At 36.3% G+C, this 15987-nt stretch overlaps 2 protein-coding genes across 2 annotated transcripts in view; one reads left to right on the top strand and one right to left on the bottom strand.

Moving 5' to 3' along the window:
* Positions 1–663: 663 nt before the first annotated feature.
* On the bottom strand, positions 664–7999 carry hexd (hexosaminidase d). The gene is made up of 12 exons (XM_074662507.1): positions 7725–7999; positions 7550–7641; positions 7319–7434; positions 5632–5719; positions 5349–5513; positions 5079–5262; positions 4922–4993; positions 4648–4846; positions 4394–4555; positions 1107–1214; positions 913–1002; positions 664–835 (listed from the first exon to the last, which is right to left on the bottom strand). The coding sequence occupies exons 2-12, from the start codon at positions 7634–7636 to the stop codon at positions 664–666; spliced, it is 1443 nt and encodes a 480-aa protein (XP_074518608.1). The 5' UTR covers positions 7637–7641; positions 7725–7999.
* A 1222-nt stretch (positions 8000–9221) lies between these two features.
* Positions 9222–15987, top strand: part of ogfod3 (2-oxoglutarate and iron dependent oxygenase domain containing 3) — a 24289-nt gene continuing 17523 nt past the window's right edge. The window contains exons 1-7 of the mRNA XM_074662509.1: positions 9222–9432; positions 9956–10182; positions 11964–12039; positions 12129–12171; positions 14627–14691; positions 15247–15303; positions 15625–15778. Coding sequence (XP_074518610.1) covers positions 9365–9432; positions 9956–10182; positions 11964–12039; positions 12129–12171; positions 14627–14691; positions 15247–15303; positions 15625–15778 — 690 coding nt within the window. The 5' untranslated portion in view covers positions 9222–9364. The remainder of the gene's footprint in view (positions 9433–9955; positions 10183–11963; positions 12040–12128; positions 12172–14626; positions 14692–15246; positions 15304–15624; positions 15779–15987) is intronic.

Raw genomic sequence — 15987 nt, 5'->3', positions numbered from 1 at the left:
CACTGTTAGCATGTGCATGAAACACCAAAGACATGGGCTCCTTCAGCATCTCTTTACGGACTGTATGTTGTCATGGTAACTGAGGGACTCCAGCATTTTTTATATTAATTTTTGTATCAAACAGGTTGGAAAACGACGTCAGATCAAAGTTTTCAGGCAAATCCTCATGTTTTAAGTTTACGTTTTTTGTAAATGTCCTGCAAATACTGACAAAAGACAAGACTATCATGCTAATTACTGTTTGGGAACAGATAACTGATTACTGTGCCTTCCTACTGAGCTCTAATAAGTGTTTATGTGTTCAATCTAAAGTGCTTTCCCAAGGTTTCAGGACCACCCTCCCCTTCCACCATCTTGGCGTCTGCATCTCTCAACATTCGTCGACTCGTTATGAACCAAAGACTGAATCTCAGGCAAACTTTTTCATTTGTTGGTTTACTAAAGATTTTTGTTGTCATCTCAGTTCATCGTCTGTTTATTTGATACATTCTTGGGAAGTATACAAAGGTTTTTGTATGTAAATGTATATGAAGGTCGTCTTCTAACAGAAAAAAAGGACGTTTCGATTTGTAAAGAGCGAAATTACAGTTAAATAAACTTAAGTTAACACAGGATGTAAAAAGCCCTGTCATAAATCACTTCATTCTGGACAGACTAAATGCTCTATGGCACCATCTCCTTGACACAGGCTCTGATTTCCTGTGTTATTCTCTGTAAAGGAGCCATCACGGGGCTCACGTGCTCTTCTATCCACTCCTGGACGGTGGATTCTGGGTAAAGCTGAACCATCTCTTCTCTCACAGCCTCCACTTTCTGTTGTAGCATCGTCAGATACCTGAGGAGACCCAATCAGAGGCTGAAGGAGAGATCTTAAAGTGCGTTAAGTTTGGCTGTGGCATTAAAAACGCTTACGTTGATGCTTGGCTGTGGATCTGCATGGTTATTAGAGGAGTCACCGTTTTCCTCCGTTGGTGGTATGGGCTGAACCATCCTCTGACGAACCTACAGAAAAGCATTTAGTGGTCATTTTTTACGCCCTTTGTTTGCTTTTAAGTCTGTTTCAAACTGAGCAAATGTGAATATTAAGAGTGGTGCACATCACTCACATGTCGTTTTCAAAAAAACGAATATTCTCTGAGTTCAGGAGTGAATTCAGCTCCACGATTAACTCAGCGAGTCTTTGTCCTGGGAACAGAGGGTTGTCTGCAGAGGTCCTGAAGGTCACAAGGAACAGCAAACACACAGTTAAAGTTGAAAATCATTAAACACAGGAAAATTAAACCTTATCAAGTGTTTTTGTCTGACTTTATATGGTATCCGTGGTCCTGTTTTGCATTGGTTGAAGAGCTATTTACGAAACCGTCAACAGTTTGTACATATTGATCAGATTGCGTCTAATCTTATGGACATTACTTGTGGGGTCCCTCAAGGATCAGTCTTAGGACCAAAACTATTTATAATGTACATAAATGACATTTGTCATGTGTCAAATGTATTAAAATTTGTGTTATTTGCAGATGACACAAATATTTTTTATTGTGGTGTGGAATTACAGCAGCTTTTGGATGTAATCACAAAGGAAATGAATAATGTTAACAAATGGTTTAAAGCAAATAAGCTGTCTTTAAATCTGAATAAAACAAATTTTATGTTATTTGGACAACGAAGCAAAAATATAAATGTAAAATTAGATATTGACAATGTTAACATAAAAAGAGTAAATGAAATCAAATTCCTTGGTGTAATTCTTGATCACAAAATCTGCTGGAAGCCACATATTAAATATGTTCAGGGGAAGTTGGCACGGAGCATTGCCGTCCTGGGAAAAACAAGGCAAATCTTCAGCCAGAGAGCACTTTATATTTTATATTGTGCATTAATTTTGCCATATCTGTCATACTGCCTAGAGGTATGGGGAAACACATACAAAAGTAATCTCCAAACACTGATTAAAATGCAGAAAAGAGCCATCAGATTCATCAATGAAGCAGGATTTAGAGACCACACAAACAGATTTTTCCTAGAATTACAAACCCTAAAACTTCAAGATATGATTCAGCTTAAAACTGCACAAATAATATTCAAAGCAAGAAACAATTTACTTCCAGACAACATAAGAAAACTGTTTACAGAAAGAGAAGGAGGTTATAGTTTAAGAGGGGAGCTGAATTTTAAAATACACCATGCTAGGACAACATTAAAAAGTATGTGTTTGTCAATATCAGGGGTTAAATTATGGAACAGTTTGAGAGATGAATTAAAGAAAAGTAAAACTATAGGCATATTTAAGAGAATATTTAAAACACACCTTTTGACTAAATATCAGGATGAAGAACAGCAGTTTGACCCAGGGCAGTAATGACAGAGCCAATTGAAAATTAAACAAACAAACAAATAAAACATATGCAGAAATTAAGTATCATATAAGGGAAATGTTATGTGACTGTGTATGAAAAGTATAAATATGTAAAAGTTAAAATATCACCGTAGGAGGTGTGGATAATAGGGGTAGGATTAAATAAGTTTATCTTCTTCCTACTCCTTTTCAAGCATGCAGATATGTAACACATGCAGGTTGTTGCTGCAGTCTTCGTTTTTCTTTTAAGTTTAGTATGCATGTGTTTGTTTATGGTGACGACCTATTTCTGTTTTTTTTCTTTTTTTTTGCATGTTCGAAATAAATTCATTCATTCATTCATTCATTCACTTTAAGTAAAGATTGTCTTCTTATACTACATATGAGCCACATTCACCTGAGCAGTCCAGAGAAATGTCTAGTTTCAAGTTATTCAAAGACAAAATGAGGTCTGAATTGTTTGTAACAAGTCAAAAAAATCTGCCAATGGAATAAGAAAAATTTGCTTGAAACTAGAAAAATGTCGTAGCACAAGAAACTTTTCTCTTCTTCCAGGGGCAATTTTTTTGTACTCATTACAAGCAACTCAGACTTTTTTTTGTTTTAAGCACCTCAAGTATGACATTTATCTCAACTGCTCAGGTGAATGTGGCTCATTTAAAGTCTAAAAAGACATTTTCTGCTGAGAATAAGACAAAATCACTTGATAAGATTGTCTTTTTGCAGTGTAGCCTACAGATATGTCCGAGAACCTGGCTGCTAATAGTAGGGATGGATATTGAACAAGCGGTAACCTCCGGTCTGAGAATATGAGACGATGCTGAAGGTCTAAAATCTGCTGTTTCTCCAGTGTTCGCTTGAGGCTGGCTCCAGAAGTACAGGAAGTCACAAACACACCAAGCCAAAGAAAGCCATTTTCAAAGCAGAAATTAACCCATTTACAGCCTGGTTCAAAAAACGTCTCCTGTCTGAGTCGCTAATTTTGCTTTCAGCACACACTGGGGGGGTGAATTTTTTTCTAACACGGCCGTTCAGAGGATATTAAGATCACGAGGCACAGCTCAGGGTCATGTGACCGACAGGTGCCCTATGGCTGTATGCGAAGCCCCTGCCACTTCCAGTATGGCCGCTATAGCCGATCTGCTTCGTTTTCCGTTTCAGAAACAGATGGGTGACGTCTGCGAGACTACGTCCATGTTTTATACAGTCTTTGGTACCGAATTAGGTACTTTTACAGGCGCCAACCGAATTCTGTCAAAAGTACCGAGAACTGATTCACGTAAAGTCATGTTTAGGTACCTAAATGCATCCTTGTGGTTGTGAGGGAGTGGAGGGGTAGACAGTTTTTCATGCTGTACATAAACATAGCATAATAAGGTTATATATTGTTATCATCTAACAAATCTAAATCTTTTTACCACATAAACACAAAAAAAGTACCAACAATTGGTACCGTTGAGTACCCATATCCAAGTATCGGGAATTAGTACCGTATGGTTTCAAATGTGAAAGGTACCCATCCCCAGCCGATAGCACTACATATAGCCGGCTACAACAATGTTAGCTTGTCGTAGCGCTGCATAACTAAACTGATAAATACCTTACCTCAATGCCTTGTATCCAGCAAAAAGCTGACTTGAACAAAGAAAACTGACTTGATCCAACTCCATTTACTTCCAAAACAAACACAGACCTCACTTAAAGTAATTTACGACAGTGTATGTGAGACTCCAGGCCAGAAGGTGGCGCTGCAGTCAAATTAAAACAGATCCTCCTCACAGCAGCTTTAATCTGAGCCACATTCACCTGACCAGTCCAGAAAAATGACTGATTTCAAGTTATTTAAGACAAAATGAGGTCTGAATTGCTGTAATAAGTAAAAAAAAGACTGAGAAAAAATCTTTTTCAGGTGAATGTGGTTCATATTAAGTCTAAAAAGACATTTTCTACTGAAAATCAGACAAAAACACTTGATAAGATCTCATTATTTTGCAGTATAAAAGACAATAACCTATGACCTGATGAAGCAGGCCTCACCTTTCCATGGCCTCAGCCTCCACTGAGGAAATACCCAACCTCTCAGACACCTTGACTTGATCTTCCACGCTGAGCTGACCACAGCTGAGAGTCTGGAGACACGCTGCCAGTGATGGGAGCGCCACGGGCATCAGCTCGCACAGCACAGACAGGTGGTCATACCTGACAGAGGGGGGTGTTCAGACAAAGGGTTGGTAAATATATATATTACACATTTTTGATTAAACCTGTGACAATCTAAGAGGAACCCTGACCTCTGCCAGCCGGTGAGGGCGATGCCCTGCAGGTTTATCCGCGCTGACAGAGAAGCAGCCACCTTCAGCCACTGCAGATGGTTGTCCACGTGTTTCTGTGTGCTGGGCACACACGTGTAAACGCTGGTGGAGCCTTTAAAGGAGCTGGCTGTCCACAGGTCGGACATACCAGCACTGCAGTACTTCTCCAGCAGAGACACTGGGAAACACAACGAATGCTCAGAAAATCACATCATGAATTAAAATACTGGTTTCATCGGTTTTCAGCCCTTACCGGTTTTCTCAACATCCAGATTAGGGGTGTAATCCCACAACATTGGTTGGACTAGCCCCACCAGACCGCTATCTGGTCCACAGACGAGAGGAGACTCATTAAAACGAGTAACAGATTTAATTTTTCGTCTTTGTCACCAGCTGTGTTGTTTCCTCACCTCTGAGTGTGTCCTGACTCATGCTCCTCATCATATCATCCCACATGATGATGTTCATGTGTGGCCATTCCTTCTTAATGGCTGTGGCCACCTTGGTCACATGACTCAGAAACAGCTGCTCTACTGTCCGCCCTGGGGTGGCCAGCCACAGCTTGGACTCCTCCCCCTCACCGAGGATGTACACCTTAAATAATTTAAAAAGAAGAAGAATCAGTTTATTCCAGACCAGAATGGATCTGCTTTTAACCTTTTAACCTTTTAACCTTTTACCTCGTCTGCTCCGATATGCAGAGTTTTCAACCCCGGGTGCAGCTCCACCACCTGCCTCAGCATCTCCATCACCAGCCGCACCCCCTCCTGTTTGTGAGGATTCAGGGTGCCGACGCAGTACGGCACCTCCCTCAGCCCCCACAGCGCCCGGTGCTTCAGCACAAACTGTCAGAGGATGGAAGCAGCAGGTTACTCTGACGTTAAACAGCCTTGAATAATATTTAACCGTAAAGACTGAACACAGGAAGTCCACAGCAAGACAAAAACAGAGCGTCCTCCTCACCTCCATGTGACCAAACGTCTGCACAAGCGGGATGACCTCCAAACCTTTAGAGTTTGCAAATTCCTGCAGAGACAACACGTCCTCTCGGCTGGAAACAGAAAGAAAACATGACTTATTCAACAAAATTGTTTTACGATGCATCAAATATTAAAGAGCTGAGGGGAACTTTTGGTCTGAGGCAACTTTAGGGACGTCTCAAAACAAAATGTTTCAGTTTGTTTCTTTGCTCACGGCAAAAAACTGAAATCTTATCAAGTGTTTTTGTCTTACTTCGGTAAATAATTTCTTTTTAGACTTAATATGAGGCACATTCACCTGAGCAGTCCAGAAAAATGTCTTATTTCAAGCGATTTAAATGAGGTAAAAAAAAAAATCTGCGAAAGGACCAGGAGATAAGTTTCCTGTAATAAGACATTAGACTGGCAGATTTTTTTTTGTTACAGCAATTCAGACCTTATTTTTATCTTCAAATAACTCGAAATAAGACATTTTTTGGACTGATCAGTTGACTGTGGCTCATATCAATCAATCAATCAAACTTTATTTGTATAGCACTTTTCGTGCAGCACCTACAAAGCAATACAAAGTGATTTACAAACATAAAATAAAATAAAATATAATAAATAAATAAATAAATAACATGAAATAGCAAGAACTGGAATTAAAAAGCACAAAACTGCACAAATGAAAAAAAATAACTAAGTAAAATAAATAAATAAATAAAATGAAATAAACAAAATTATATAGCAAAAAGTGGAATAAAAAGCAGAAAAAAAGCACAATTAAAAAAAAAACAAATTACAATAAAAATAAATAAATAAATAAATACATAAATAAATACATAAATAAATAAATAAATAAATAAATAAATAAATAAATAAATAAATAAAATGACATTGCAGGAACTGGAATAAAAAGCAGAAAACTGCACAACTGAAAAAAATAACTAATTAAAAAACAAAAATAAAAATAAATTCATATAATGAACTAGCAGAAAGTGGAATAAAAAGCAGATAACTGCACAATTGAAAAAAAACTAATTCATCTAAATGAATAAAATTAAATTAATAAAATTATATAGCAAGAAGTGGAATAAAAAGCAGAAAAAAGCACAATTGAAAAAAATAACTAATTTTTATTAATAAAAATAAATAAATAAATAAATAAATACATAAAATGAACAAGCAAGAAATGGAATCAAAAGCAGAAAACTCCACAACCGAAATAATAGCTAATTCAAATAAATTAATTAAAATAAATAAATTTATTAATAAAAATGAATAAATGAATAAATTAATTAAAATAAATAAATTTATTAATAAAAATGAATAAATGAATAAAATGAAATTTAATCGCAAGAACTGTAATAAAAAGCGGAAAACTGCACACCTGAAAAAACATAATTTATTAAAATCAATAAATAAAAAAAGAAAATACAAAAAAATACTAGAGGGTAATATTAGTAAATCTGTAAATACATAAAAAAAAAAAAATAATAAAACAATACAAAATAAAAGTTGGATAAATAATACTGTATTTGAAGACATTTGTTACTTAGACCTAGACTAAAACACTTGATAAGATTCCTGTTGACTCTTGTTTTGTGACTGTCAGACACCTTCACAGGAGCTTAAATCAGTATAAAGCAGATATCCATCCACACCCTGTGTTAATGAGTAAACTTCACCTGTACGCGGGCTGAGCCGTGGACTGCAGCAGCTTCAGCTCCCCTCCATAAGGAAACATGTCTTCATACTCCACCAGCAGGCCATCCACTCCCAGCTGGGAGAAGAACTCGATCAGCTGATGGGAGGATAAACACATTAGTGGACCACATACATTATTGATCCAAAACAGTAGCAGGGCTGTTATTATGCACTGAAACACATCAAAGTGGAGCAACTGCTCAGATTCTTACCTGGTGGAGGTACCCCACCCTCGGAGGGGCGCCTTTTAAATCCAGATGCACCAGTTTCTTTCCTTTGGGCCACGGGTTACTCGCCATCCTGCCTGGGGGCAAATAGACAGTCATGTAATTAGTAACAGGGTGTGTTCATGTTTGCAGTCAGCACATGATAAACGGATCGACTCACCAGATTAAGGGTTAACTCGCTTCAGAGGTGAGGTTAAAGACTTTCTCCTCCACAGCGAGCAGGATGCTGTCGGGACGGACTACTTTGTTTTCATGCAGGGAGCTCCTGATGCTTCTGTCACTGCTCAGTCCTGTCAATGCGAGAGCGCAGGATCGGTGATCGATTACTTTGGTCTTAAGACATTTGGCAGGCAGAGCAATGGATGGAGTGATAAAATAAAATCATTCAAAGTGTTACAGTTTGAGACAGAGGGAGAAACGCAAAATCAAGTAGCTTTGCAGTTTTGATCTGCAGCGGAACGGAGTTGTACGGTGGCCCTGAAGTACAAATTTGATGTGATACTGGACATTTTGAAAAATTAAAACTAGTTTGCACACACTACAGACATGATTTAAAGAAGTAGGGCTTAGGTTTAGTTTTGTTTTTGATGGCCTGTTTTAACTCTAATCTTAGTCTTATCTTCTGATCAAAATGTCATTTTATTTTTTGTTAATTTTAATCATGTTTATACTTTTTTTCAATTTTTATTTTTATTTTTTAAGTCTTGTCAAAATTCATACAACTTAAAGTTTGAGCATTTTAGTCATATTTGAGTCATAATTATCCATTATTTTTTATTATTATTATCATTATTATTATTATTATTATTATTATTATTATTATTATTATTATTATTATTATTTATTTATTTATTTATCTATTTTGTCATTTTTGGGGATATTTGTAGTTGATAAAAAATGTACTTTATTTTGTTTTTTATCATTTTCTTTTTTCAGTGATCCAGTCCTTTTTAGACCCAGTTAATAGCACAAATACTCAGTATAGAATAGTCAAAACCAACATTTTCTTCAAGTCACTCATTTCACAAGCCAAGCAACATTATTTTTGTGGTATTTTTGTTACCTTTTTGACTCAAGACTACATCCAACTCCAGCTGCTCTTATTAAAATATACAACATATTTATTTTACCTGCCTAACATTTAAGACGAACATACATAAATATCAATAAAAATCAAAAACAGCTTCAGTGACATTGCAGAAAGAAAACATTACATTGAATTTCAATTAATTTATTATATTTATTTATTTTTTTGTTTTGTTTTGTTTTTTGTTTGTATTTTTTATGTATCCCTCATTTCTCTTAGTTGGGATGCCTTAAGATGTCTCAAAAGTTTTGTGGCGTTTGGTTTGCGGTTTTGTGGCCAGATTTTTTCCCATCTTTTCCAAAACACCTTTGTTTGTTTTTTTATCGTCTATGGATTGAAAGTGTGTCTGAATGTCGTTCCTTCTTTTTTTCCTTCATATTAATTTATTGATTTATTTTTTCTCATTTTTCTACTTTTTTATATATATTTTTAAAATTTTCATTCATGTATTTATTATTCATTTTTATTTTTGGGCGACTTCTGCACTTCAGAGCCACCGTACATTTACCCCGAACGTGGTCCTACCGGAGCGCCGCTTTCCTTTCCAACAGCCAATCAGCTTGCAGGAACGCACCAACCAGGAAGTGGAGCGAGATTCAGGTGGCGGTTCAGCTGCTTCTCATGAAGTGTTCAGTCAGGGCAGTAATTACTGTATTAATAGAAGTGTGTAACGGTTTATTTCTCATGCTTTTACCCGGATGTCGTGAGGTGAGATGGCGCTGCTGCGGATGAGAAACACGCAGGGCTCCAACAACGCGGAAATAGAGAAGAAAATCAAAAGGTGAGTGGAGGTGTGCAGTCGGTTGGTGGTTTACTGACACCATGCAGGTTGGTTATAGAAAAATGTCTGAAACTAGTGACAAACTCTTGGTATAATGACAAACTTACATGTGTTACCAAGGGGGGAAACCTAACGAATTTTTTTTTTTCTTTTTTCTTTTTCTTTTTGTAAATAATCTTCAGTAAATTACTGTAGGAGTAAGTGACATAGACAAATTCCCCCTGCCTCTCTTCATTATATATGTTTTTCCTTGTTTTGGTTTGTTAATGAAATTTAATGAGTAGGAAATCTATTAAATGTGTTAAATTAATCAAATATCCAGATGAAATATAACAATCATACTATTCAGTCATGCTCAGACTGCATCTGGATATCCAGATTTTGCAGAATAAAGATACGTCCTAAAAAAAGATCTGTGTTTGGAGAGTCTGAAGACATTAGAACAAGAACAAGTGGAATATGATTTCCTCACCAGCACTGTAGTTGAATTTAGTTTGTAATCTTTCCTTTCTGTGTTGTACAGAGGTAACGCTCTGCGGCAGTCGTCTGGATGGAGAGCTTCCCGAGGATCTGTGGCCTTGTTGCTGCTTGCTCTGTGTGTGTGTGTAGCAGCTGTGTACCTGTACCTGGCCTCTCTGGACAGCGAGATTACAGAAACTCTGGTCAGCCAGAGGGAGCTGGTGACGCCCAATCCCAGAGTCTTCCCCGTCCAGTGCTCTGACGACTACGAGAACTACAAACGCTACCCAGGTGAGACTCTGGTCTCTGGTCTCTGTGCTCGATGAGGCAGTCAGCTGACACACTCTGCTGTGTAAATATAACTGGGACGGGGTAATGTCAAGCTTCCTGAACAAATACAGCTCGTATTAGGCGGCAGAAAGTACATCCTCTGCTGCTTTTTGGTTGTTTATGACATTCTCTGTCAGATTACGCTCTCTAGAAATGTCCCTCATCGTCTATTTCACAGTTTGGACAAAATTAAAAAAAATTATGTCCCAAAACTCCCAGTAACCAGCTGACAGGACAAGAAGAGAGAAACCTGAATTATTTGATCTAAAGTAATTATTCAAATAGTTTTTACTTTTTTTTTTCCAATGATTATTTTTCAAATAGTTTTTTTTTTTTTTTTTTTTTCATTTTTGATGATTATTTTTCAAATAGTTATTATTTTTTTTAAATAGTTAATGGTTATAATTTAAATAGTTTTTAATTATTTTTTAATTTTTCATTATTGTTTTAATTGTTTTAATTTTTTTAAAATGGTTAATGATTATTATTCAAATAGTTTTATTTATTTTTTTTACATTTTCAATGATTATTATTTAAATAGTTGTTTATTTTTTGAAAATTGGTAATGATTATTATTTAAATCATTTTTAGTTATTTTTAATTTTTTTATGATTATTATTCAAAAAGTTTTATTTATTTATTTTTTACTTTTTAAATGATTATTATTTGAATAGTTATTCATTTTCTGATAATTGTCATTGATTATTATTTAAATAGTGTTCAATTATTTATAATTTTTCACGATTATTATTTGAAAAGTTTTTAAATTTTTTGATTTTTTTAATAAGTATTATATACAATGTTTTAAATTTTAAAATTTTTTGAAATATTTTGAACAAATAATGCTAAAAATTATGAACTCAGACATGATTTTAGTGTTATTTTTGAAGAGCAAATATGACATTAAAGAAATCAGCACAAAAACTGAAAATGCCAACACATGATTTTCATTTTTAGTGAAATAAATGATCTAAGCTGTTAATTTTCTGTTTTAAATGAAAGTGAAATATCAGACAAATGACCCCTGAAAATGACTTGTGAAATTATAACAATGATCCACCAGATGGCGCTGTTGCACAAGCACCACTAGATAAAAATGTAACTGCAGATGTGACTCCTGAAATGTTCCTTTGGTGTAACATAAAAAAACCCTCTAAACTAATTTATCTATCAACGTTCAACATCACAATTACTTTGTATTTACAAAACATTTCAGCTCTTGGGATGTTAGGACACTCAGCTCCCAGTGTGCTGGAAATACACAGAACAAAAAAATCTTTATCCAATTATTTATAATACTTTCAGAATTGAAGTGCTGCTGTGTTTCTTTTACACTCAACTTAATTTGATGTAGAGAAATCAAACCCTGCTGGATAAGTGCGCCTAATGTTCTGTGAAAATCAAAAACGGCTCACAGCCTCCTCTTGGCAGAGGGATGACAATAAATTAGACATGTCTTATTAAATGTGTGGGCTGCTAAAAGTTCAGTTTTGCATCCTCAATAGCTAAAACGACACAGTGGGAGAGCCGGGCCTCAGGCAGTAAATTATAATCCACAGAGGTGAGAGCCAAACCCTGAATTTTGTTGTGTTAATGAGCAAAACTCCAGTGAACTCCTTACCTTGCACTTTGTTTCTGTAGGAGCTACTTTCTGCAGCTGCTTTGGGGCTTAAAGCTGTAAAAACAAAATACTGCACCAAATGTTTTATGTGCACATCCCTGTTTCTGTGTTTTTCTCCCAGGGTGCACCCCTCAGAAGTGTGGCCGTGCAGTCACCGACAGCGTGGTGACGAGGGAGGAAGCTCAGGTCCTCCAGAGGTAAACCTGTTCCTGCTTTTCTTCCCATCCTCGTCTCCCTCAGCAGAGCAGCTGAGTCAGTGATCCTGTTTTCTGTTTGTGGCTCACAGGCTGGCTGAGAGAGGGCTGGCACTGGCTGGATCAGAGGGAGGGGTAAGAGCATACACACACTGTGGAAATGAAAAGTAAAAAAAAAAAAATCTTTTCCTGAATCTCAGAATCTACAAACAAGCAGCCGTTATGAGTCGCTGGAGTGTTTCATATCCTTAAATCAGCTCTGTCAGCTCCTCGCAGTTCCCTCGCTGTCTGTTTTTAAAAGAAAAATGCAAATATGAAGAATCAAAAAGCACTTTGAGGGCTGTTTCTTTGTAACTCAAAGCAATGTTCCACTGAATGAGCATCTGTGGAGACATAATCTGTCTGAGAGGTGTACCTCAGGTAATGGATGTTCACTTTGTTTGAAAACTTTTGCTGAGGCAGCGTTTCTGTATGCAGGCTACATCCTCCATATTAATAAAACTTCATCTTCAGCCCAGCAGAGCCCATATTTTCAGGTTTTACTCACCAACAGTTCTCTGTACGAGTGAAACTACCCGCTGCAGTTGGCCTCTCCTGACTCTAGGGGGCAGACTTTTACATAAAGTAGAAGAAAAGCTTGTTGAGCTCCTCCAGCAGATGAGACATGGGGTCGTAATCTCCTCCAGAGGTGTCTATGGAAGCCCATTTCTGCCAGTTAAAGAAAGAAAGAAAGAAAGTAAAAATTATGAGACAAAGATTTAGATTTATTAAATTTTAAAAGTTAAAATAATGATTTACAAATGTTATTATGATGAGATAGTAGACAGGAAAAAAAACTTTACCACAGACAGAGCAGTAGCTTTATTCTGAAGTTTGCTCTAGCTGTTTAAGATGATAGGAAAATAGATTGTAAGTAAGGTTTCTACTTTCTACTATCTTATAATTTTGACATTTAAATCTCATACTTTGGATTTGTTATCTCATAATTATACCTTTATTTACATTTTTACATTTTTATCTCACAGTTAGGCCTTTATCTCATAATTATGGCTATTTGGTCTTATAATTTGGAATTTTTATCTTATAACTCCAACTACTTAACCCAATTCTTTAGCCTTTTTTCCCTCAAAATTATTCATTTTTTTCTCATATTTTTAACTTTTTGTTCTCATAATTACAATATTATCTCATATTTATGACCAATTATCTTAAAATTTCAACTTTTTGTCTCATATCTATAACTATTTATCTCATAATTAAGGCCTTCATCTCAAATATTGAACTTTTTCTCTTATTTTTGACTTTTAATCTCATAATTATAACAATTTATATCATAATTAGGGCCATTTATCTCATAATAATGCCTTTTTGTTCTCATTATGACAATTTAATTTTATATTTTTGACTTTTTTTCTCATCATTATGAGTAAATCTTAATTTTTGTACTTTTTATCTTATATTTTTGAATATTTATCTCATAATAATGAGTTTTTATCTCAAAGTTTCAACTCTTTTTCTTAAAATTATGAGACAGTAGGCTAATAATTTTAATTTTAAATCTCATGATTTAGACCATTTATATCATAAGTGTGCCTTTGTTCTACAATAATGACTTTTTATCTTATTATTTCAACGATTTAATCTCATAACTTCATTTTTCATCCCCAAATTATGCCTTTATCTCATAATTATGACTATTTTGTCTCATAATTTGAATTTTTGTTTTATAACTCCAACTTCTTGATCTTATCCTTAGCCTTTTTTTTTCATACTTTTTTACTTTTTGTTCCCATAATTTCAGTTTTATCTCATTTTTTGACTTTTTTTTCACATAATTATGATTTTTATCTCATATTTATGACTATTTCATTGTTAACTATGACCTTTTATCTTATAGTTTCAACTCTTTTTCTCATAATTTTGACAATTTGTTTTATAATTTCAACTTGTAATCTCATAATTTAGACCATTTATCTCATAATTATGCCTTTATTCTACAATTATGACATTTTTATCCTATAATTTCATCTATTTAACATATTTTAATTTTTTCATTTCAAAATTAAGACTTCATCTCATTTTTGACTGTTTATCTATATTATCTATATTATCTCTATATTAATGTTTCTTTATTTTTTATTATGACATTTTATCTCATAGTTTCATTTTTCATTCCAAAATTATACCTTTATCTTATATTTCTGACTTTCCATCGCACAATTTTCACTTTAACGCATAATTTTGACTTGTTATCCCATATCTGAATATTTATTTTTTTTATATACATATATATATATTTTTATAACTGTCAGAAATGGGCTTCCATACATGTCAGGGTGTCCCTGGCGTCCCCTCCTTCCTGCTCTCTGTCCTCAGCTCACCTGCTTGTCTTCAAACACGCGGCCTGTTTGTGGAGTTTTAGGGCACTTAAAGAAATGAAGGAGAAGCAGCAGGACTTCAGAGAAAGGACAGAGCAGAGCAGAGCGTCTGAGGGATGGAGAAGCAATAAAAAAACCTCAGGACGAACATCGATCATGTAACAACCACAGAGCCGTGTGTGAGCTTCAACTGCTGTTATTTTCCCTTCCAGGCTTCCATACTTGACCTGCACTCTGGAGCGTTGTCGATGGGGAAACAGTTTGTCAACATATACAGGTGAGAAAGTTCACTTTCTCCTTTTTTTATTTTGTTTTAAACTGAAGAAGAGCATCTCCTTTAGTGTGAAACTTTCCCAGACTATATTCACCAAAACTCTTCATCCGTCTTTCTGGAGCTGGTCGGGGTCAGCTGTGCTCTGCAGGTTTAGTGACCCACGCAGGCCTCATCCATCACTGCCACAGGATCCCAGCTCTTTTTCAGCTCTGTCATATTTATCTCCCTCTGCCTCCTTCTCCCACCGGGCAGGGCGCTGACACCAGATCCTCAGGGACTAAGTGGCAGATTGTAATCAGGAAGTGATGCCGATAGCGCTCGCACCGTCACCCCCTGCTGGGTGGTTTGCTGTCTGATGATGTGATGCGTTGGGGTTGTCGGGCGGCACAGCTGTGGGTGTGATGGTTGACTGTGAAGTTAATTTATGCTAACGGATCTGCTCCCCCTCTCTGCTGCGTCTGTCCTCGGCGTGCGTCTCTGATTGGCTCTGTCTGCGCCCTGACTTCCTGTGTGTGTGTGTGTGTGTGTGTTTGATTGTGTGACGGTGTGTGGCTGCAGGTATTTTGGGGATCAGATCGGAGACGTTTTCACCCAGGAGGATTTCCAGCTGTACAGGTGACTATGAATCCAGGAATAAATATGTGTTTACTGCACTTTCCTGCTGACTCCCCTGGTTTATAGAGTAATATACAATAATAATCTGGAGTAATGTTGTTTCCTAGCTGATAAAGTATGGATCTTTATGGCTTTTATGCATATTGGTTTCAGTAAACAAACACATCACAGGCCAACTTTATTAAATTGAATCCAGCCTCAGAGTTTGTGTTTGCAGAAATAAAAACCTGAGCTCCATAACTTTACTGAGAGTCTTTGCCCAAAGCTTCTCGTACACCGGATATGAGTCACACCTCTTCTTGTCCTTTCCTTCGTGGTTAGAGACGTACGTGGGCGAATACAAGCCGTCATCGCTGAGACGTTTGGTTTGGACCCGGCTCTCCTCTTCCTCACCAAGCCAACCTTCTTCTCCAGAATCAACAGCACCGACGCCAAGACTCAGCATGACGAATACTGGCATCCCCACATTGATAAGGTAAATGCTCATCAACACAGATATCTAATCAGCCAATCACATGGCAGCAACTCAGTGCATTTAGGCATGAACATCAGAATGGGGAAGAAAGGTGATTTAAGGGTGATTTTGTATCAACTGTGTGATGCTATCATGTCAATATGGAGCAAACTCTCTGAGGAATGTTTCCAGGACCTTGTTGAATCTGTGACACCAAGGATTAAGGCAGT

Source organism: Halichoeres trimaculatus, unplaced genomic scaffold, assembly GCF_033239565.1.
Source record: "Halichoeres trimaculatus isolate MK-OKI-2021-1 unplaced genomic scaffold, fHalTri1.1 fHalTri1_scaffold_23, whole genome shotgun sequence".
Classification (NCBI taxonomy): domain Eukaryota; kingdom Metazoa; phylum Chordata; class Actinopteri; order Labriformes; family Labridae; genus Halichoeres; species Halichoeres trimaculatus.
This window is presented reverse-complemented; position numbering and strand designations above follow the sequence as displayed.

Bases quoted from the DNA above. Each gene is read 5' to 3' on its own strand.
- hexd (XM_074662507.1), bottom strand. From the start codon at position 7,636: ATGGCGAGTAACCCGTGGCCCAAAGGAAAGAAACTGGTGCATCTGGAT. The intron at 5,263-5,348 runs GTAAAAGGTTAA...AAATTATTTAAG, and splicing joins TGCATATCGGAGCAGACGAG to GTGTACATCCTCGGTGAGGG. The intron at 4,847-4,921 runs GTAAGGGCTGAA...TGTGTTTCCCAG, and splicing joins TCTGGATGTTGAGAAAACCG to TGTCTCTGCTGGAGAAGTAC.